The sequence below is a fragment of the Cucurbita pepo genome, chromosome 15, assembly GCF_057944985.1.
Source record: "Cucurbita pepo subsp. pepo isolate OVF chromosome 15, ASM5794498v1, whole genome shotgun sequence".
Classification (NCBI taxonomy): domain Eukaryota; kingdom Viridiplantae; phylum Streptophyta; class Magnoliopsida; order Cucurbitales; family Cucurbitaceae; genus Cucurbita; species Cucurbita pepo.
Window position 1 is genome coordinate 6833141 of NC_141812.1, and position 22657 is coordinate 6855797.

Below are 22657 nucleotides of genomic sequence, written 5' to 3' on the forward strand. Positions count from 1 at the left end.
TGTGCGGCTTCGTGATCTTGACATGCTCGCCAAAAACCTTATGGGGTACACACTCTCCATTCACATTTTTCACCTCGGTTTTGTGGCTTTGTTATACCATAGGCAAGGTTTGCGTTCAACGTTGAAACATCACTTATGTGGAATCAAAACTTGTTTGACCACACACGCCGCCTATGCGTTCATGTTCAATCACAATGTTGCATCTCATTGTTATCTCGGTTCCCAACAACACGATCCATGTATCGTGATGCAATCTCATGTCTTGAGATACTCGATCATCTTGGTTTTTCTAGACACATTCGTTGGGACAGTTTGGCCGAGTGGTCTAAGGCGCCAGATTTAGGCTCTGGTCCGAAAGGGCGTGGGTTCAAATCCCACAGCTGTCATAATCATACTTTTTCAATCTCATCGTCCGACCCACGCATCGTATTGCAATCTCATGTCTAGAGATAGCTTGACTATCTTGGTTTGTCATGGCACATCTGTCGTACAGTTTAGTTGAGTGGTTTAAGATGCCAGATTTGGGCTCTAGTTTAAAAGGGTATGAATGGGCTCTAGTTTAAAAGGGTATGAAGAGACTCTAACCCAACTCCGACCAGTGTCTTGAGAGTACTCAATCTCTACACACGCCGTCTATCGTGCATGTTCAATCATGTGCGACACAACATTGTTGCATCTCATCGTCATCTCGGTTCCCAACAGCACAACCCATGCATCGTATTGTAATCTCATGTCTCAAGATAGCTCGACCATCTTGATTTGTCCAAACACATTCGTTGGGATAGTTTGGCCGAGTTGTCTAAGGTGTTAGACTTCGACTCTGGTTCAAAATGGCATGGATTCAAATCCCACAACTGTCATTTATTTTATTTTTTTGTAAAGCCTCGTGCCCGCTGCTAACACATATTGTTTGTTTTGACTTTTTATTTATCGTTGTTAACATCGTGGTTTTAAAACGCGTCTAATATGGAGAGAGTCTAGCCCAACTCCGACCAGTGCATCGTGTCAAAGTCATACTTTTTCAAATGTGCAGCTTTGTGATCTTGACACGATCATGACAAACCTTAAGGAGTACTTAATTCCCTTTCATATTTTTCATCTAGCTTTGTGGCTTTGTTGGACCTTAGGCAGGGTTTGCCTAGGGTTTCAAACATCAATAATGTGGAATTAAAACTTATTTGACCGCACACGCCGCCTATGCATGCATGTTCAATCATTTGTAACACAACAACATTGCATCTCATGGTCATCTCGGTTCCCAACAACACGACCCATGCATCGTGATGCAATCTCATGTCTTGAGATAGCTCGACTATCTTAGTATTCCAAACACAATTGTTGGGATAGTTTGGCTTAGTGGTCCAAGATGCTACTTTTAGTCTCTGGTTTAAAAAGGGATTGGTTTCTAGTTTCTAATCCCATAACTGTCATTTATTTTTATTTTTTTAAAACCTTTAGGAGTACTCAATCCCCATTCACATTTTTCACCCGACTTTGTGGCTTTGTGGCTTTATTGGACCGTAGGCAGGATTTTCCTTCGGAATTCAAATTCAAACTTGTTTGACCACACACGCCGCCTATGCATGCATGTTTAATCATGTGCGACACAACACGTTGCATCTCATTGTAGATGAGAGCCCCCCAATCAGGTAAGACTCACAGTCTGCTCAAATCATCGAACATCATAACGGAAAGCATAGATGAAAGCTATCTGGCGACGAAGAAAAGCAAAGGACACCCAATCATACTACTATAAAAAAAAATAATAATAATAAAAAAAAAAAGTAGCACAAATATAGAAAAAGTAGTACAAATATCAAAAGTAAAGTTAGAATGTCTCAAGTCATGGAGATAGATATAAGGGTTGAAGGGCCGTTAATACCTTTTTATATACTGTCTCAAAGTTTGCCATAAGTGAACTAAACATCTATGATGAAAGCTAGAGATCAAAATGATTAATATCAGCAGAAGCATGGTGGGCCCATAACTCACAGGTCCCACGATTGAAACCTAGCTTTGATATCATCATACTACATGTGAAATAACATAGTCAGCAAAAATAAGGGACACTACTTATCCTACAATACATAAAAGTGGCAGCGAACCACACATCACTCACCTATCTTTTTTGGTTTGATTGTCCTTCTTTCAGTGTCCCTCCACGAGGCGTCTCCGTCATCAAACCGAAGTTAAATCATGCTTCATGATAACGATTTACTTTGTTGATTGAATATCTTAGAGAAAAAAAATACTTGTTTGAGATTTGAATCACTCCGCAGGCAAGATCGATCATGTCAAGCTTAGATGATACTAAACATACAACCTAAACTACATAGCATTACAAAAAAAAAAAAACTTATTACTTAGTTAAAAGAAGGCATAAATGATCTTTTTACTACCTTTTTCAAGTCTACAAGACAACATAAGTGGTTATATATAGCCTCAACATGAAACCCTTAACCTTCCACTAGGAATGTTAAGAGTTGTATCATTCATACTTTTAGGACTATAGTTAGCCACTATGAAAATGAGAAATTTTAAGATTTTGTCATTCATACTTTTAGGACTATAATTAACCACTATGAAAATGTAAGGATCTTATTTTTTTTTACTAAACTAGAGTCGTACCATATGCATGATGTGATCTTTTTATGTGGAAATATTCATTTTAAATGTTTCAACAGTCCCATGGACTTACATAATAAAAATAAAATTCATAAATAAATCGAAAACATATAAGAAATGATAATAAACATATATATCCAAAAACTAGAAAACAAATGATGATGGAGTTGACACACAAGTCGTGTGAGTTGCGACTGACGTGGGAAGCGTGTGCGCTGCACATGAGAAGAGCATGACTAGTTTGTCAGGTCACACATGCATTTCTCGAAGAGTGCCTTTTCAGGTCGTGCGCTGCTGGGAGTGATTTAGTGCTTGTTGGGCCACCCGTGTTGAACCTGGATCCAAAAGTCTATCGGTTTTGTCTCTTTGGCCTATTTTCTACTTCTACTAGATCTTTGGCGCTCACTGAAAATGCATTAAGAAAATAAAAAGTCATAAAATGCATTTATGTCTATCGCGAGATTTCTGATGCAAGGGTGGTTGCTCCCACGAGATCGCTAACTCTTTTATTTTTTTCCTTGTTGTTACCGTAAATGTAACCTAAATGTGAATAAAATTCATAAAATACATTAGTGAGATCCACAAAAAAAAATTTGTAACTAGGATAAATAAAACTCATCTTCCTTAAGCTTATATTTCCTTAAAAGCATTCCATGATTGAGATGTCTTGATTCGTATCATTCTCCACTTCTTCAAGAGGATTCATGGTCGAATCTATTTGTAAAACTTTGCTGCAAAAGTAGGTTAAGAAAATACAAAAGACCTCACAACACTTTATCACGTGAACACTCAACACTTTATTCACGTGTACACTCAAGGAATTGTTGGCCATTGTTTGCACTCATTTACACAAATGAAGCTCTCTATAAGGACATGGCTGATGCGATGGCTCAAAAAGACGGATAAATTTTTTTGCGAAATAAAATCATTAAAATTTAAAACATAATTTACATTATACCAAAATAGTGTGCGCACATTAGTAATTTAAAATACAACATAATAGTTAAAAGACAGAATAAGGAACAGACGCAAAACATTTTAAAATAAAAGGGTTGAGACGACAGGTGAGGTTAGTCTATGGCACCTGCTCCAGATTCCGCTCCCGACCTCGACCAGCTCCTTATTACCTGGAAAAAAATTGGAGAATAAGGAATGAGTACAAGACTCAGTAAGTAGCCTACTTGTAGGCTCTTAATCGTGTCTTTGATATGCTAGGGTACCACATTCTTTGTTCTTGCTTGTTCTTGATCTTGTTCTTGTTTTAAGTACTTAAGCCCCTTCTTAAGCCCCTTTAATTCTTGTTCTTGACTTAGGGTTCTTATCTTGATCTTTCTTGAGGACCTTGGTTCTTAAACCCTAAAACCTTGGTTTTCCTTTAAGGGCCTTAGCACTATGGTTTTTGGTTCTTGGTCATTTGTTCCTGGTTCTTGTCCTTAGAACTAGGATCTTGATCCATGTTCTAGTCCTTTATCTTTCTCTTGTTCTTGGTATTCTTGGTTCTTGTTCTATTATTGATTCGTTCTCCAAGACACTTCCCCTAGGATTTACGGCACTAGACATGTACCTGAGAATCTTGCGTCCAAGCCTTCATGCGTTCTAAGCGACACAGCTTTAACTTACGTCCAAGGCTTCATGCGTTCCAAGCGACGTAGTCTTACCGCATCTTAGGGCTTGCCCTTCGATATGGTCTGCTTAACCTATGCCCAAGGTTTCATGCATTCTAAGCGACATAGTCTAAAGACATACATCCAAGGCTTCTTACGTTCCAAGCGATGTAGTCTTAAAACTGCATGAAGGGCTTGCCCTATAATACAGTCTGCTTAACCTATGCCCAAGGCTTCATGCGTTCCAAGCGACATAGTCTGAAAACCTACATCAAGGGCTTGCCCTATAATACAGTCTGCTTAATTTATGCCCATGGCTTCATGCGTTCCAAGCGACATAGTCTGAAATCCTACATCCAAGGCTTCTTACGTTCCAAGCGATGTAGTCTTAATACTGCATCAAGGGCTTGCCCTATAATACAGTCTGCTTACCTACACTAAAGGCTTCATGCGTTCCAAGTAGCGTAGTCTAAGTCATGAACATGCTGTACCGTGGGAGGTCTTAGGAGGTTCTTGATTCGTGGCTAAGGGAACTTACTCTCTTCTTGTTCCTCCGTGACCTTAGACTACTCCCCTTGATAGACCATAAAGGTCACTTGCTCGGTGCATACTTGAACACCGCATCCTGCAAGTCTGCAGGGCATCTCTAATAGGTGAGGGAAACTTGAGGCATGACATCCTGCAAAGGAAACATGGTCCAAGACATTCCACCTAGAAGAGGAATTATTGGGCACCGCTTGGTGGGAGGTCATGGGTCACTTTGGACATGATTAGAGTATTACCTAGCATTCTTGAGTTTCTGTTTCTGAGTTTGGGGACCTTGATCCCTCGTCCTTGAGTGGTACCTAGCATTCTTCTTACTTAGGTAGTTGTAAAGCTTGTGTGTTGTTTGTTCTTGGTTCTTAATCTTGTAAGTTTCTAAGGTCCTTAATTCCTTGAGACATAAGTTGTAACTTGTATTTGTAACCATATGAACCCATCTTAGTGTAAGTTGTTCTAGAAGGTCATAGATTCTTAGGGAGTTCTTTAGAGAGTTCTAGAAGAGTCTGAAGTCTTGTGGTGTTTCCTTTAGGTGTTTCTTGGATCCTAACTTGGTTTAGGTTCCAAACTTACTCCAATGAACTTGAAACCTCAAACTTATCTTCATGTTCTTCATAATCGACCTTATAAGAAGTAGCAAATCATCCGGAGCACGTATAGACCTTGAAATCTCATAAGAGTCTAGGGACATTTTGGCCATTTCACCCCTAATTCATGGTTTTGCTACTTAACGTGTTCCAATGCCTTTCAACTTTACAAAATCATCAAACATCATAAAATAGGATCTACTTCAGGGTTTCATAGCATTTGGAGGTCATCTAGGTTAGGAACTGTAGGTAGATATCCTTAGGGGCATTATGGTCATTTTGCACCATTTCTTGGTTTATCCACTTATCCTTATCTAATGACTACTAAACTTCATTTAGAACCTCAAAATGCTATAATATGCTTAGAATTAAAATTTTATAGGCAGCGGAGTTCATCTAGTGGGTTATTCTAATGTTACCTAATTACCGAGCAATTTGATAGGTTTAAGGTCTTAACTCGCGGTTCTTTGAGTTTTTCTTGTTGGTGTTAATATAACACATGCGGAAGCAATTTGGATCTTAGGCACTTTTAGAACATCAATTATTGTAAATAACTAGCATGTTCATAAGTATTAAAACTTGATGAGTTTAAATACTAACCTTTTGTATTTCAAACTCCTTTTGCCTCACGAACCGGTTTCGAACCACCACTAGTGTCTTCTCCACTATCCTCCGGCCTTAGAACGGGATTGTGGAATCCGGTGAGTGACTAAACTTGGGAGGGATTTTGTATATGTGAAAGAGAGTGTTTGTGAGAGGTTTTTCTCAAGGTTTTTTTTCATCAAGATGAAGAAGAAGATTCCAAGTATCATGATCACTCTATTTAAAGAGTCAAGTTTGCATGTTCATGCAAACTTGAGATCACCAAATTTTGACACTTAAAATTCCACTCAAATGTTTGGGATTATGTGGCAAGCATGCATGTTTGAGTTAACCAAATTTTGACACTCAAAATTCCACTCAAACTTGTGGGGTTTATTTGGCAAACATGCAAGTTTGGTTAAACCAAATTTTGACACCTCAAAATTCCACTAACATGGATTTTTCCATTAGATGAAAGTCATTTTGACTTTCTTCATTTTAATTCAACAATTAATTTGAATAATGAATTTCAAAGTAAGGTAACATTAAATGATTAATTAAACTATTTAATTAATATTTAATATTAATTCAAATGCCAATCCCAATCAATTCCGACACATAATTGATTAAGATATTTAAATCACATAATTGATTAAGATATTTAAATCTTATTTAAATATCTCATATTCTCTCTTTTCGTTTAATTCGTAAATAAAACAAAATTGCGGTTAAATATATCGTATATATGTAACGCAGATTCCCTAACTTGAATTCGAACACTTCGAACTCACTCGTCACACTGTTCTATGGTTTAGTCCGATATGAGCTAGCAGAGGGACCTAATGGACCTATAGATCATGGGCTACAACGATCCAAGATTAAGCGATTAAACTCATTAACCTGGTTAACCAACATTCGTTAACTACTAGGACACTCCACTATAGCCTAGTAGTTGCACTCCCCTCACTATAGATATATTTCTGTCCATCTGATATAACCATGATTAGTAAGTCGATCCTTCACAGGTTGTTCGTAACTAGAGCTGGGTCAATTTACCGTTTTACCCCTGAAGTTACTTCTTGTTCCTTATGTCTCACTGATCCTCTAATGAACAATTGGTTTGTGGTCCAACCAGTAAACCGAATCCCTCTCAGACCAATGAGAGGGTGGGGCCCCTTGTTCAAGACCTGGAGTCAGTGCTTAAGGGAACTACCTTTCTTCTATCCCTAAAAGTGGGTAGGAGTGAATTCCGTCTTGCACCCCACGTCTCCAGCCATTCACCCAGTCTTACCCCTGAAATGGGAGGCCTGTTGAGTCGGCGAACTAGAGCCACTCTCACCCATGCAAATCTAAGGATAATTCCGAATAAACAGGAGTTCATGGTTAGCTCAGGATTAAAACCGAGTTACCTAGGTTATCGAATGAAAAGAAAATCAGTCTCAACAGTAAACGACTTTATAAAGTGAGAGTGGTTTTCTTCATGGTCCGATCTTATGCAATACTCATTGCATAGGACGCCCCCACTCACATGTCTTCACATGTACAATTTAGTGATCACATTGTTTATATCATATACAAAAGTGGGCCGCATCCATAGTGTCCCCAGAATAAGGTACTCAGCCTTATCCTTATACTATAGATCATTTTGACTATATACTTGAACTTGATCCACTCTTATGTCTCTACATATAGTTCAAGTAATCATACTATAGCCAGAGTGTTCTTAGTTTATTGGATTTAGATTAATGATCGTAAAGTTCACTTTATTCAATAACAATTTTTTACTGAATAAACATCAATAATAACTTTATTGAAAATAGAATATATCTTTGTTTACAAACTATGAGTTTTAGGACATAAAACCCAACGAACTCCCACTTGGACTAAAACTCTAGTGGGGTTTTATAACGTTGAGTAGAGAGAAATACAATAAACTTGGGCATCACATACGCATGCCTTTTCTCCCACTTGCCCTAGATTACATAACCCGTAGTCCTAGACTCACTAGGTGCCCTTCAAACACTTTAGCCGTGAGGGGCTTTGTAAATGGATCAGCAATGTTGTGTTCTGAAGCTATCTGTGTGACGATCACATCTCCTCGTTGCACAATCTCCCTTATGAGATGATATTTGCGCTCAATATGTTTTCCTCGCTTATGGCTTCTTGGTTCTTTTGAATTTGCAACTGCTCCACTGTTATCACAATAAAGAGTGACGGGAAGATGCATATTTGGAACGACTTCCAAATCAGTTAAGAACTTCCTAAGCCATACAGATTCTTTCGCTGCTTCACAAGCAGCAACATACTCAGCCTCCATGGTGGAATCAGCAATGCAACCTTGCTTTATGCTTCTCCATATTATTGCTCCTCCATTCAGAGTGAAGACAGATCCTGATGTCGATTTCCTCGAATCTACATCGGTCTGAAAATCTGAGTCAGTGTACCCTGTAAGGATCAGATCCTTAGCACCGTACATTAGCATATAGTCCCTCGTTCTCCTAAGATACTTGAGGATATTCTTAACGGCAGTCCAATGAGCACGTCCCGGATTGGACTGATATCTGCTGACAATTCCCACAGCATGGCATATGTCGGGTCGGGTACATAGCATGCCATACATCAGACTACCGGCCGCTGATGCATAGGGAATGTGTTTCATATCCTCAACTTCTTGAGGTGTCTTAGGACTTTGTTCCTTCGACAAATGAACTCCATGCCTGAAAGGTAATAATCCTTTGTTGGAGTCCTGCATCTTATATCGAATCAACATTTTGTCGATGTACGATGCTTGAGACAATGCTAGCGTTTTGTTCTTGCGATTCCGAACAATTTGGACTCCAAGAACAAACTGAGCCTCTCCCAAATCTTTCATTTGGAATTGTGTCGCCAGCCAATGCTTAATGTCAGTCAGAATTCCCACATCATTTCCAATGAGTAGGATATCGTCAACGTACAACACCAGGAAAGCTACTGTAGAGTTGACTATCCTTTTATAAACACAAGGTTCGTCAACATTCTGTTTAAAGCCATAAGATTTGATCGCAGTATCAAACTTTATGTTCCAGGATCGAGATGCTTGTTTCAACCCATAAATGGATCTTTTAAGCTTGCAAACCCTTTGCTCATGATCATGTTCAATGAACCCCTCTGGTTGAGCCATATAGATACTCTCTTCAAGATCGCCGTTTAGAAAAGCTGTCTTAACATCCATTTGCCAAATTTCATAATCATAAAATGTGGCAATAGACAAGAGTATTCTAATTGATTTAAGCATAGCAACAGGTGAGAAGGTTTCTTCATAGTCCACCCCCTCTCTTTGGGTATAACCCTTTGCTACTAGTCGTGCTTTAAAGGTCTGTACCTTACCGGTTTGGTCTCGTTTCCTCTTATAGATCCATTTGCAACCAATAGGTTTTACCCCATCTGGTTGATCTACAAGTTCCCAGACTGAATTGAAGTACATTGACTCCATTTCAAGATTCATGGCTTTAATCCACTTATCTCTATCTACATCATTCATTGCCTGTTTATAGGACAATGGATCCTCAACGCCATCATCAGGTATGATGACTTGAGTTTCTATCAAACCCAAGTAACGATCGGGTTGAGTTATAATCCTCCCACTACGTCGAGGCATTCTCAACTTTTGAGAAGGATGTGATTGACCAGAAGTGTCAGCTCCATCAACAGCTCTGGTTGAAGGACCAGCTTGATCAACAACTCTTGTTGTTTTATCAGTAGCTTCTTTAGAAATCTCACTTAATACTAGTTTGCTACGAGGTTGATGATTTCTTACGTGGTCTTCCTCTAAGAATGTAGCGTTCGTTGATACAAACACTCTATTTTCTTGAGGATCATAAAACAAACCACCTTTCGTCTCTTTGGGGTATCCTACGAATAGACATAATTTTGAACGACATTCTTATTTCTTGGGATTTTGCAACAACACATGTGCTGGACATCCTCAAATTCTGAAGTGACGTAAACTACCTTTACGCCCTTTCCATAACTCATAAGGTGTTTCTGAAACACTCTTAGTAGGAACCATGTTCAAAATGTATGTAGCAGTCTCCACTGCATATCCCCAAAACGGATCGGGTAATTGAGCAAAACTCATCATAGACCGAACTATGTCTAATAGAGTTCTATTTCTCCTTTCTGATACACCATTTTGTTGAGGCATACCAGGGGCTGAGAGTTGAGACCTTATTCCATGTTCTATCATATAGTCCTGAAATCTTAAATCCATGTACTCTCCTTCTCGATCTGATCGAAGTGTTTTAATAGTTTTACCTAATAGATTCTCAACCTCAGTCTTATACTCTCTGAATTTTTCAAGAGCTTCGGACTTGTGATGCATTAGGTAAAGATAGTCATACCTTGAATAATCATCAATAAAACTGATGAAATATTCATACCCTCCTCGTGCTTTGACATTCATTGGACCACAGAGATCTGTATGCACGAGTTCTAAGGTTTCTTTGGCTCTATAACCTTTTTCGCAAAATGATCGTTTAGTCATTTTACCCTCAAGACAAGACTCACATGGAGGTAAAGAATTGTATTCTAACTTATTTAGAAGTCCTCTTTTAACCAATCTCTCAATCCTATTGAGATTAATGTGGCCTAGTCTTAAGTGCCAAAGAAAGGTATTAGGAGAAATCTTTTGTCGTTTATTTTGAGTTTCAGCTGTTTTAAACATCTCAGTATTTAAAATAGCTTTTGTTTTGCTCGGTTTTAACATATATAAGTTGTTTTCTAGTTTTGCAGAACAAATATGAATACCTCTTTTGCAAATGAACACTTCATTGATTTCAAAAGATACTTTATACAACTGTTCTAATAAACAAGAGATGGATATTAGATTTCTTTTCATTCCAGGAACAAAAAGTACATTATCTAATATAATGAATCTATCTCCAAAAATCAACTTTAAATTTCCTACTGATCTTGCTGAGACAACCTCTCCTGTTCCAACCCTGAGTGTTATCTCGCCGTCCGCAAGCATTCTCCAGGAGCTAGTTTCCTGGTAAAAAGAACAAATATGATTAGTCGCCCCTGAATCTAGTATCCAAGTTGAGTTGTCATACTCTACTAAACACATTTCTACAACGAGTAAATCATATTTACCTTGTTGTGTCTTTTCGGCTTTCTTCTCTGCAAGGTATTTTGGGCAGTTTCTCTTCCAGTGCCCGTTTTCGTTGCAATGGAAACATTTTCCTTTATCTGCTTTTTGAACCTTGTTCTTGCGGTTAGTAGGAATCTTGTTTTTCCCTTTTCCCTTCTTCTTCATCAAAACACTTTTAGAAGTTGAAGGTCCAGACTTATTTTTGGAGGACGATCCTCGTAGTAATTTCTTGGAGATAGCAACATTTGCTTCTCCTGTTTGTCCCTTGTTTGTTAAGAGGGACTGATAAGTCTGTAGCTCATTGAGACGAGCAGTCAAGTTATATTCTATTTTGTTCATAACCACATTGGTGCGGAACTGGAAGAAGCTCTTCGGAAGAGACATCATGATAAAACTGACTTGACTCTTCTCATCAATGACAACTTCATTTTCTTCTGCCACATTGAAATGGACCATCATGTCCAGGACATGTTCTCTAACTGAGGTCCCTTCTTTCATACGGCAGTTGTAAATGTATTTTATGGCTTCATGTCTAAGGGAGAAGGACGGTTGTCCAAACATCCCTTTTAGAGATTCCATAATCTCTTTAGCAGTACCCATAACATCGTGTTTCTTAGCCAAAACATCAGATATGCTGGCTAGAATGTACACTCGGGTTTTGTCATTTGCCTTTATCCATCTGTCATATGCATCCCGAGCTGTTCGGTTTTCATTTAAGTTTGGGTTTGGAGGACACTCCTCAGTTAAAACAAACTTTAAATCATCAATGACCAGTATTGTGTTTAGGTTTGATTTCCAAGTTGTGTAGTTGTCGCCGTTTAATTTCTCAGAAGCGAGTAATTGTACTATTGAGTTTGTCATGCTGGAAAATTCTATTAGTGATTTGACTTAATCCTGTTTAATCCAATCAGTTTTAGCAAATGTAATAATATACCCAAATCATTATTAATTTGCAACGATACTTTAGTGAGTTAGAGCAACTGCTACCGAGGGGCAGTCAATCACTCATTCACTAAACCAAGACATTCTTGACTTAAACACTAATTCCAGAATAACTCTTGTTCCTATAGTGTTTTAGTTATCGCTATTTTGGTCAAGAATATACTAACTCTTAGTAATTCTTCGCAAGTGTGACCCACCAATTTCAGACCTCAGAAATCGGTCCCAACAACGCTATCGAATGAAAAAGCCAAAGTTAGGAATGGACCTAAGAAATCCTATCCATTTCTGGAGTTTGCGTTGTTCCGACTCCCATGTTACGACCCTCCGAATGGGTAGTTGCTCTAGGGAAACATACAGGCGGAACATGGGAATCTCACGGTGCAACCTAGTGGTGGAGACCATAGGACGTGTTGACTTCCTTCTCCCACTTACTATAAATACTTTCTCAATTCACCTTGTTATTGACTCATGCAAATACCTTCCGAATGGAGGACGCTCCCAGGGCGACACGAGGCCGAGCATGAATCTCACTGTGTGAATTTTACAGAGAGCATGAAGAGAAAACGATGTATCTTATACACCTTTTTCCTCCCACTAAGTATTTTAGATGGTTGGGTATACTCATTACTTAAGTATATTCCGGCTAATTAAATATAACTTAAGTCTAGGTGATTTTTCTAAATCTTACATCACTTAAGCATGCTCATAAAACTGGGCTAACTAAGCTCAAGTACTGGTCCGATCTCCAGGTAGTAGGTGTTCCGTAAACCGTCAACTTAAGTACCTTCAGCCTTAGACAAGATCGTGCCAGGTGAGCTTTCTCGTAACCGTAATTTTATAAGACATCGACCCTTTTTAACTGTTAAAATTGATCGTGCTCGGTTCTTAACCCTTAGTGAGCATGCACTTATCTTTATTATAGATTTTAACGTCTACCTCATTTTATGACGTTGAAAATAACCTATAACATGCTTTATATAACAATTTATATAATCATCCATTCCATGCAATAATATAACAATTTATATCTATCACTCATGGAACCCTAAGACATGCATACTATTCATTATAACACTTATAACATACTTGGAATGCATGAAACATGCTTAGCCTAGGGATTTTAAATCTATATGACATACTTTATGCATATACATTTTCTATTTAATTAAAACATACATTCATAATGCATAATTAATTAAACACACTAAAGTGGGTTGGTTTTGGCATTTTAAAGCAAGCAATTAACTAAATTATTACATTAATAATTAAAAATAACTTGAGCCGCTCCCGAGGATCACGAACTGGACAAACCAACCCTTAAAAACGTTCAATCGGTCCCCAACGACAGAAAAAACACCCGAACCGCCTCTTCCATCTTCTTCGGTTCAGCTTGCTTATCTCTTCCATTTTCGATCAATTACAACCTAAAATGGACTCTAATGACTCCATAAAAATTACAGACCTGTCTTCATTCATTAAAGCCCATGCACCTTAGGCTTATTACAATAATTGTATAAAATGGAAGCATAAAAAAAAATGCCAAAACCAAAACCATCCACTTTAGCAACCACAAATTTCATGCATGAAATGGTACCCACCATGATCAAATTAATGTAAATAAAGTGCCTAAAACTTGCTCTGATACCAATTGTTGGTGTTAATATAACACATGCGGAAGCAATTTGGATCTTAGGCACTTTTAGAACATCAATTATTGTAAATAACTAGCATGTTCATAAGTATTAAAACTTGATGAGTTTAAATACTAACCTTTTGTAGTTCAAACTCCTTTTGCCTCACGAACCGGTTTCGAACCACCACTAGTGTCTTCTCCACTATCCTCCGGCCTTAGAACGGGATTGTGGAATCCGGTGAGTGACTAAACTTGGGAGGGATTTTGTATATGTGAAAGAGAGTGTTTGTGAGAGGTTTTTCTCAAGGTTTTTTTTCATCAAGATGAAGAAGAAGATTCCAAGTATCATGATCACTCTATTTAAAGAGTCAAGTTTGCATGTTCATGCAAACTTGAGATCACCAAATTTTGACACTTAAAATTCCACTCAAATGTTTGGGATTATGTGGCAAGCATGCATGTTTGAGTTAACCAAATTTTGACACTCAAAATTCCACTCAAACTTGTGGGGTTTATTTGGCAAACATGCAAGTTTGGTTAAACCAAATTTTGACACCTCAAAATTCCACTAACATGGATTTTTCCATTAGATGAAAGTCATTTTGACTTTCTTCATTTTAATTCAACAATTAATTTGAATAATGAATTTCAAAGTAAGGTAACATTAAATGATTAATTAAACTATTTAATTAATATTTAATATTAATTCAAATGCCAATCCCAATCAATTCCGACACATAATTGATTAAGATATTTAAATCTTATTTAAATATCTCAGATTCTCTCTTTTCGTTTAATTCGTAAATAAAACAAAATTGCGGTTAAATATATCGTATATATGTAACGCAGATTCCCTAACTTGAATTCGAACACTTCGAACTCACTCGTCACACTGTTCTATGGTTTAGTCCGATATGAGCTAGCAGAGGGACCTAATGGACCTATAGATCATGGGCTACAACAATCCAAGATTAACCGATTAAACTCATTAACCTGGTTAACCAACATTCGTTAACTACTAGGACACTCCACTATAGCCTAGTAGTTGCACTCCCCTCACTATAGATATATTTCTGTCCATCTGATATAACCATGATTAGTAAGTCGATCCTTCACAGGTTGTTCGTAACTAGAGCTGGGTCAATTTACCGTTTTACCCCTGAAGTTACTTCTTGTTCCTTATGTCTCACTGATCCTCTAATGAACAATTGGTTTGTGGTCCAACCAGTAAACCGAATCCCTCTCAGGCCAATGAGAGGGTGGGGCCCCTTGTTCAAGACCTGGAGTCAGTGCTTAAGGGAACTACCTTTCTTCTATCCCTAAAAGTGGGTAGGAGTGAATTCCGTCTTGCACCCCACGTCTCCAGCCATTCACCCAGTCTTACCCCTGAAATGGGAGGCCTGTTGAGTCGGCGAACTAGAGCCACTCTCACCCATGCAAATCTAAGGATAATTCCGAATAAATAGGAGTTCATGGTTAGCTCAGGATTAAAACCGAGTTACCTAGGTTATCGAATGAAAAGAAAATCAGTCTCAACAGTAAACAACTTTATAAATTGAGAGTGGTTTTCTTCATGGTCCGATCTTATGCAATACTCATTGCATAGGACGCCCCCACTCACATGTCTCCACATGTACAATTTAGTGATCACATTGTTTATATCATATACAAAAGTGGGCCGCATCCATAGTGTCCCCAGAATAAGGTACTCAGCCTTATCCTTATACTATAGATCATTTTGACTATATACTTGAACTTGATCCACTCTTATGTCTCTACATATAGTTCAAGTAATCATACTATAGCCAGAGTGTTCTTAGTTTATTTGATTTAGATTAATGATCGTAAAGTTCACTTTATTCAATAACAATTTTTTACTGAATAAACATCAATAATAACTTTATTGAAAATAGAATATATCTTTGTTTACAAACTATGAGTTTTAGGACATAAAACCCAACATTTCTTTCATCTAATCCTAGTTCGTACTTGGTATTCATATGAAAATCCAAGCGATTCCTGCAAGTATTTCTTAACAAAAAAATCCAAGGTGGCTACTTACCTCGTTGTCAACATTGAGGACCTCTGTTCTTGAGCTTCTAGTACCCGATTTACCTCAACTTTCCTTTCACACACTCCTTATTATGTCTACTTTCTGGAACCATAGAGTTTTTCATGAGAATCCATCTGGAAGGGGGTTAAAATTGAGAAAAACCGAGGGAAGGTTGAGTTTTGGGTTGACATGGCCAGTTCAACTGAACCGCCCACGTCATCGTCTTCTTCCTCCAGACGGGGAGAAGGCGCGTGCGACCGTTCGCGCCGCCGTCGTAAACTCGCCCTCCCCAACTCCTATCACACTGTTTGTCCCCTCGATTCCTTCATAAAACTTAAAGAAGATGTTACAAGGAAGAGCTAGGGATTGATTTTATACCTTCTCATCGGATTGTAGCCTAAGATATTTGCTTCCAAATTTCGTCCAAAATATGATTTCTCGCTGGTGTAAAAACAGAGGATTTCTTATTGGGTAGCCGATTCTTGGGGTTTTTTAGGCTCGATTTCTTCACGAAACCTCTTCCTTATTGTTCCCTTAACCTAAAGGAATTAGTTTGGAGGAATGACTTTGAGTGTAGGACCTTAATTTTGAGAAATCACTCTCGGTCTGCAAGTTACCCGACGCCTCCGATTTACAATCTCTTGGGTATCTTGTTCTTTAACGTTTCAGCTCTTTATTCCTTCATCAAAGTTACTCATCTTCTTTTTTCTGAAGCTAAAAGAATCCTTAATTTGAAGAAAAAGTGGTCGTAGATAGGAATTCGACACTTACCTCCAATTTGAGCCCAAAACGGATTTTCTTCAATTGGGAACGTTCTTGAGGTTATTTCTCTTCGCGGTCTTCTATGAAAACATTCCTTGGAGGTGCAGAAACCTATTGGGGTCGTCCTTGCTCGAAGAATACTTGTATATCCTTGGATTGGAATTTTGAGTTTTCCTTGAAGCTTTTTAATGGCAGATTGGATTGGGCGAATGGTTTCTAGGCACTTTCAGGACTCTATTCCTTCGTAGAACTTGTGGGTAATGTTGTTTAGAAGCTATAGGATCAAGTTTGAAAGGAAATGGTGGAGAATTGCTCTCGAATTTGGAAGAAGCCTGAGAGTAGGAGACCCAAAATCTAAACACTTATTGCCAACAGCTAGGTGCTCGACCTTGCTCGATTCTTGTTCCAAATGATTGCCCCAACTACAGAATTTATAGGGGAAACTTAAACCAACATTGGGAGCTCCAGAATCATCGTGAATTGTCGGTTGGATTTTCTAGAAAATCCGTTGGAAATATCTATTCCGATCAGAGCCTCACCGACGTTGGTTTTGAAGCCTAGCCGTTGGATGTGACGATCCGTGAGACTCGACATTCGAAGGATTTTGTGCAGAAGGCACTGTGAAGGTTCTGATTTTTTAGCAGAATGGTAAATCCGTAATTATCCTTAACTTCAAGGGTATTTTGGTAATTTGCCACTTTTCGAATATTTTATTATTATTTTCTCGAAAAATCGATAATTTTCCTAAAAATTCTTCATCTCTTGTTGGTCATTTCTCCGTTCTTGAACATCTTGAAATTCCTTCTAGATAAGGAATTAAAAATCTCGCAAGATCCTTGATATTGGAAAAATGACATTTTCGTCCCTTTCGCTTATGCTTTCATTCCAATCTTTCTCCAAAGGTCTTAAGTCCTTAAGATTACTCCTTAGGGTATAGAAATGACTTACTAAGTCTCGTTTCCTTGCTTAATTCTCATAATTTCTTTCCTAGGATCTTTTGGGTCATGCATAGGTGTCTTTCCTTCACTTTTAGGGTGTTACAACACGTGACTAGATTACTCAAATTTGATTGGAAATTGTTTATGTATGCAGGTACAAGCAAACCATTAGGCACAAAAGGAAGCTATCTTAAAGGTATTTCATGTAGGACTTCAGATGATTGCAGGGATAATGTTTTTTGTGATTCTAAATTAAACATGTGCTTCTGTCATGGCAAGAAGCATCCCTTCAATTTCAACTCGAAGTCTCACAAGATGAGTAAGAACATTCATTTAGAAGACAACAAGGAGATCAAAGAAGTGCCTCTCAACAACTAATCAATATAATGAAGATGATCATAAAGAACTTGATCGATGTGACCCTGTATTTAGATTCTCATAATTAATAAACGATATTTTTGTTTAGTTCGTGTGCCTCTTAAGGTTTCGGGTCATAGTATACAATACGAATACAAGATACACTAACATGCTCGTTCCACATGAAGCTATTTAATGCAACAAATTATTCATAACAACATACCATAAAGAATCATATACATGACAAAGACATCATGAGTCAAAAATCGAGACTCGACTCTATCTCGAACTCTATAGCTCCATAGTTCATGCACACTCTCGTCTCGGGTGTGCAGTTAGTTTATATTTAAAAAGATGAGTAGTGTGATATAGTAACAACGTTTAGAAAATGCTCAATTTTGAAGGACAAGAAAGAGAGTAATCTAAAAATTATTGTTATAATTATTTATATTATATTTGCGATTATTATATTATGATGAGACGGTTTAGGTGAGATCTACCGTAGACCCAACTTTCAATTCCCTTATGGAATCTAGTTGGTCTGGGGATCATCTCTGCTCCTCTCTTCTTGAGAATTTATACATCCCTCATTATTATATGGACAACTATCTCTCGAGTTAGGGTTTAGGTTTATCCTCAATAGAAAAATAAAGTAGAGCATCTAGAACCCAAGCGGAGAGCATGCATGTGGGGAGTGTGTAGAAAAGTACAATGCATCCAAATCAATCGATAAATGAAATTAGAGCCAAAGTGAAAACATGATGTTTTAATCTACAAGACACAAAATCATATTTGCATACGTTCATTTCCTGACCTTAATAGTGGGGTCACTTCTTGAGTAGTTTTCAATATTCATTCTATCATAAAAAAAAAAAAAATTACAGTAATGAAAATGACATATAAACGGTTGTTGGCTTCTCCTATGGAGGCTATAGAACGAAATCTTTTGTGCTAAATCCAACATTTATTATATTTTTCTCTCTTTTAATTTCGTTTTACAAGAGTCACTATGGGGTCACCTCCGGAGTATTTTTCAATATTCATTCTACCATTAAAAATAAAGGTTTGAAATATTTTTTTAGAGGTCAAAAGTATTTCTATTTGAATCACATCCAAAATATAGAATCATTACCATCAACTTTTGAAAAATTCATTGATTGATTATTGTAGGTTAGTCTTTTTAGTTATTCCCATTTGGGTCATCATACCATATTTTGGTTTCATATTACCTAATTTAGCAAATATTCCTCAATTATATAAAAGTTTTGGGTACAAAATTGAAGACACAAAATTATCATCACTCAAAAATCTCTAAAATCCCTTCCAAAGTCATGGACAAAAACATTTCTATCAAGTTCGCTTTCCTAGCTGCAATCATCTTGTTCTTCGCCGTGATCGATACAGGTTTAAAATATGTTGTAGTTATTAAAATGATATATCTTTTTTTTCAAATGATTAAAATGATCCCAATTCATTACATGCATCCCTTTTGTGATCTTGTAGGTTAATTTTGTTCATCATAATATTTCTTCTTGTATTAAATAAATAACATCCCATTTAATGTTGTATTTCTAAAATCAAATATTAGTAAAGTAATAACATCCCATTTTTGTTTAGTTCGTGTGCCTCTCAAGGTTTCGGGTCATAGTATATCATACGAATACAAGATATACTGACATGCTCGTTCCACATGAAGCTATTTAATGCAACAAATTATTCATATAACAACATATCATAAAGAATCATATACATGACAAAGACATCATGAGTCAAAAATCGAGACTCGACTCTATCTCGAACTCTATAGCTCCATAGTTCATACACACTCTCGTCCATGGTGTGCATTTAGTTTCTATTTAAAAAGAAAGAGTAGCTTGATATAGTAGTAACCTTTAAAAAATGCTCAATTTAGAAGGACAAGAAAGAGAGAAAGAGAGAGAAAGAGAGTTATCTAAAAATTATTGTCATAATTATATATATTATGATTATGATTATAATTATTATATTATGATGAGACGGTTCAGGTGAGATCTATCATGGACATAACGTTCAATTCCCTTATGGAATCTAGTCGGTTTGGGGAACATCTTTGCTCCTCTCTTATAGAGAGCATATACATCCCTCATTATTATATTTATGACTATCTCTCAAGCTTTGGTTTAGGTTCCTCAATAGAAAAAAATTAAAATAGAGCATCTAGAACCCAAGCGGGGAGCATGTGTGTGGCAGTATGTAGAAAAGTACAATGCATCCAAATCCACCAAAAAATGAAATTAGAGCCAAAGCCAAGACATGATGTTTTTTTCCACTAGACACGAACTCATATTTGCATGTGTGCATTTCTCGACCCTAATCGAGACTTCATGCATTATGCTCATGCATTGGGGGATACCTCTATTCCATCACGAGGGTACGGACACATACACCACTAGACAGATGAAGTATTATTATGTTTTAGATAATGCTGCCATTACGGTTACTAATTCTAATGGGTGTTTAGCATAAGGAGCTACCAGAGTAGGCTTGTCCGACAAGAAAAGGGGTCCAGCGGTGTACGAACTATCTAATGAGTTTGTACTTGCACGTATGGGCTGTGTGTAGAGTATATGACATACATCTAAGCTGCCCATTAATATAGTATCGTGGGAAAAAAGACTGATATGATAGGTCCTGTCATTGCATTCGCATGTTTATTGCATTTAATCCCAATAGTGGGGTCATTTCCTGAGTATTTCTCAAAATACTCAAGCCACGTGTTACCTCTATTTCAAGTTAAGGCAAGATATTTCTGTACGGCTGACGACGACATTGTAATTCGAGACCATGGCACATGCATAGAGTAGTTGTATTATTTTCTTAGACTTAGGCTAGAATAGGATGCTTTTAATTTAAACGTTTATTTATTTTATTTATTCTTTTGTTGTGTCGTTTTTAAAAGTGTTTTCAAAACACGTAAGAACATGGTTGTATCTTAAAATGAAGATGTCGTCTTATGAAAGTTTAAATAAAATATTTCTGCATTCAATGTTAATGATATTTATACGGTGACTACCTTAAATAAATTCATTGGTTGATTTGTACATTAGTTTTTTTTTTTTTTTTTTTAATTTTCCCATTTTAGTTATCATACCATATTTTGGTTTCATATTACCTAATTTGGAAAGGAGTAAATATTCTCAATTATATAAGGAGTAAATATTCTCAATTATACAAGAGTTTGGGTAGAATTATCAACCCCAAAAAGCTCTAAAATCCCTTAGTCATGGACAAGAACATTTCTATAAGTTCGCTTTCCTAGGTGCAATCATCTTGTTCTTCACGGTCTTCGATACAGGTATCTTGTAGTTATTAAAAATTTGACAAGTGTTTGAGGGTTGAGTCGGGTTAGGTCAGATTATGAGATTTTCTAGACCGAACCCAATTATTTGCATTATAAATTTTTCAGCATAAACAACCCTTGTTATATAATGAATCCAACTCAACCCAACTCAACCATAAATTTTTTGGGATAGATAGTTTGTTCAGGTAGTTCGAGTTATTTATTCAATTTTTTTTATTTTGATAAAAATAAAAATAAAAATTAGTTTGTAAAATATATGTTTATTTATTTTCATACGTTTGGTTACCACTTGCAATTCAATTTTGTGAGCAAAGAATGAACCAGTAGAACTCAATTCAACATATGTTTTGAAAAATTACTTTTACAAGATCTAGTAGAAAATAAATAATTATGAAATAAAATAAATACGTATATATAAACACTTTTAAAAGATCTGGTAGAAAATAAATAATTATGAAATAAAATAAATACGTATATATAATTTTATTGTAACAAAAATGTATATTTTAAAATTAACAATAAATTTAGATTGTTTTGGTTCAATCTAGTTTTGGGAACCCATAAACAACCTCACTCATAAAAGTTTTCAGTTATTTGAATCTAGTCCAAATAAGTTCATAACTGAACTCGAACCAGATTGGTTCGGTCAATCCATCTAGTTTAAGGGTTATAAAAGTTTTCAGTTATTTGAATTCAATCCAAATAAGTTCATAACCTAACTCGAACCGCACAGGTTAGGTTGGGTTGATCGAATTTTTTGGGTCATTAGATTGATTTTGATATTAATTTGAGTATTACTTTGTTTGATGAACAGTGACAAGCAAACCATTGGGAATACAAGGAAGTCATATTCATATTACGTGCAACACTGTCCAAGATTGCTTTAATCCTAATGTTTGTGAGTGCAAATTTGGGCTGTGTTTTTGCGTACCTAAGAGCCCGTCGCCGCCCTTCAGCTTCCACCATGACAACATCAGTGATACCACTCAAAACTAAGAAGTGGCTCTCAACAACTATTCAATAAATACCATTATTTTCATTGCAATATGCTTTACACAAATGAATAAGACGGTGATAAAACCATGTATTTCAATATTATATTAGATTAAATTGAAAAATTACTTTTCATTTATGATTTATGAGTTCGAGTATGATTATTGTGGATGAGCGATTGAGGTAGATGAGAGATGACTGCGTGAATTGCGTCGTTTTATAGAATGTTTTATAGGGCCGTTATGTATCGTCGTCAGCCTCAAGGTTTTATGACGCATCTACTATGGAGAGGGTCTAGCCTTACTCCGACTAGTCTTTGCGTCGTCTGGTGACTGGCTTTCGTACCATTTGTAATGGCCCAAAGCAAACAAAGTTGGGCTTGGCTGTTACAAATGGTATCAGAGCCAAACATCGGGCGGTGTGTTAGCGAGGACGTTAGGCCCTTAAAGGGGTGGATTGTGAGATCCCACATTGGTTGGAGAGGGGAACGAAACATTACTTACAAGGGTGTGGAAACCTCTTCCTAATAGACACATTTTAAAACCATGAGGCTGACGACGATACATATTAAGC

At 37.0% G+C, this 22657-nt stretch overlaps 1 protein-coding gene and 1 non-coding gene across 2 annotated transcripts; one reads left to right on the forward strand and one right to left on the reverse strand.

Moving 5' to 3' along the window:
* The first annotated feature begins 306 nt into the window (after positions 1-306).
* TRNAL-UAG (transfer RNA leucine (anticodon UAG)) lies at positions 307-386 on the forward strand. The gene has a single exon. It is a non-coding gene; the product is annotated as a tRNA-Leu (tRNA).
* Positions 387-10867: 10481 nt separating this feature from the next.
* On the reverse strand, positions 10868-11716 carry LOC147789231 (uncharacterized). The gene is made up of 2 exons (XM_087118282.1): positions 11069-11716; positions 10868-10964 (listed from the first exon to the last, which is right to left on the reverse strand). Exons 1-2 carry the CDS (start codon positions 11664-11666, stop codon positions 10957-10959), a joined length of 606 nt encoding a protein of 201 aa, XP_086974408.1. The 5' UTR covers positions 11667-11716; the 3' UTR covers positions 10868-10956.
* Positions 11717-22657: the final 10941 nt, after the last annotated feature.

What these genes read in the sequence shown, in the direction of transcription:
- LOC147789231 (XM_087118282.1), bottom strand. Translation starts at nt 11,666, where the DNA reads ATGGGTACTGCTAAAGAGATTATGGAATCTCTAAAAGGGATGTTTGGA.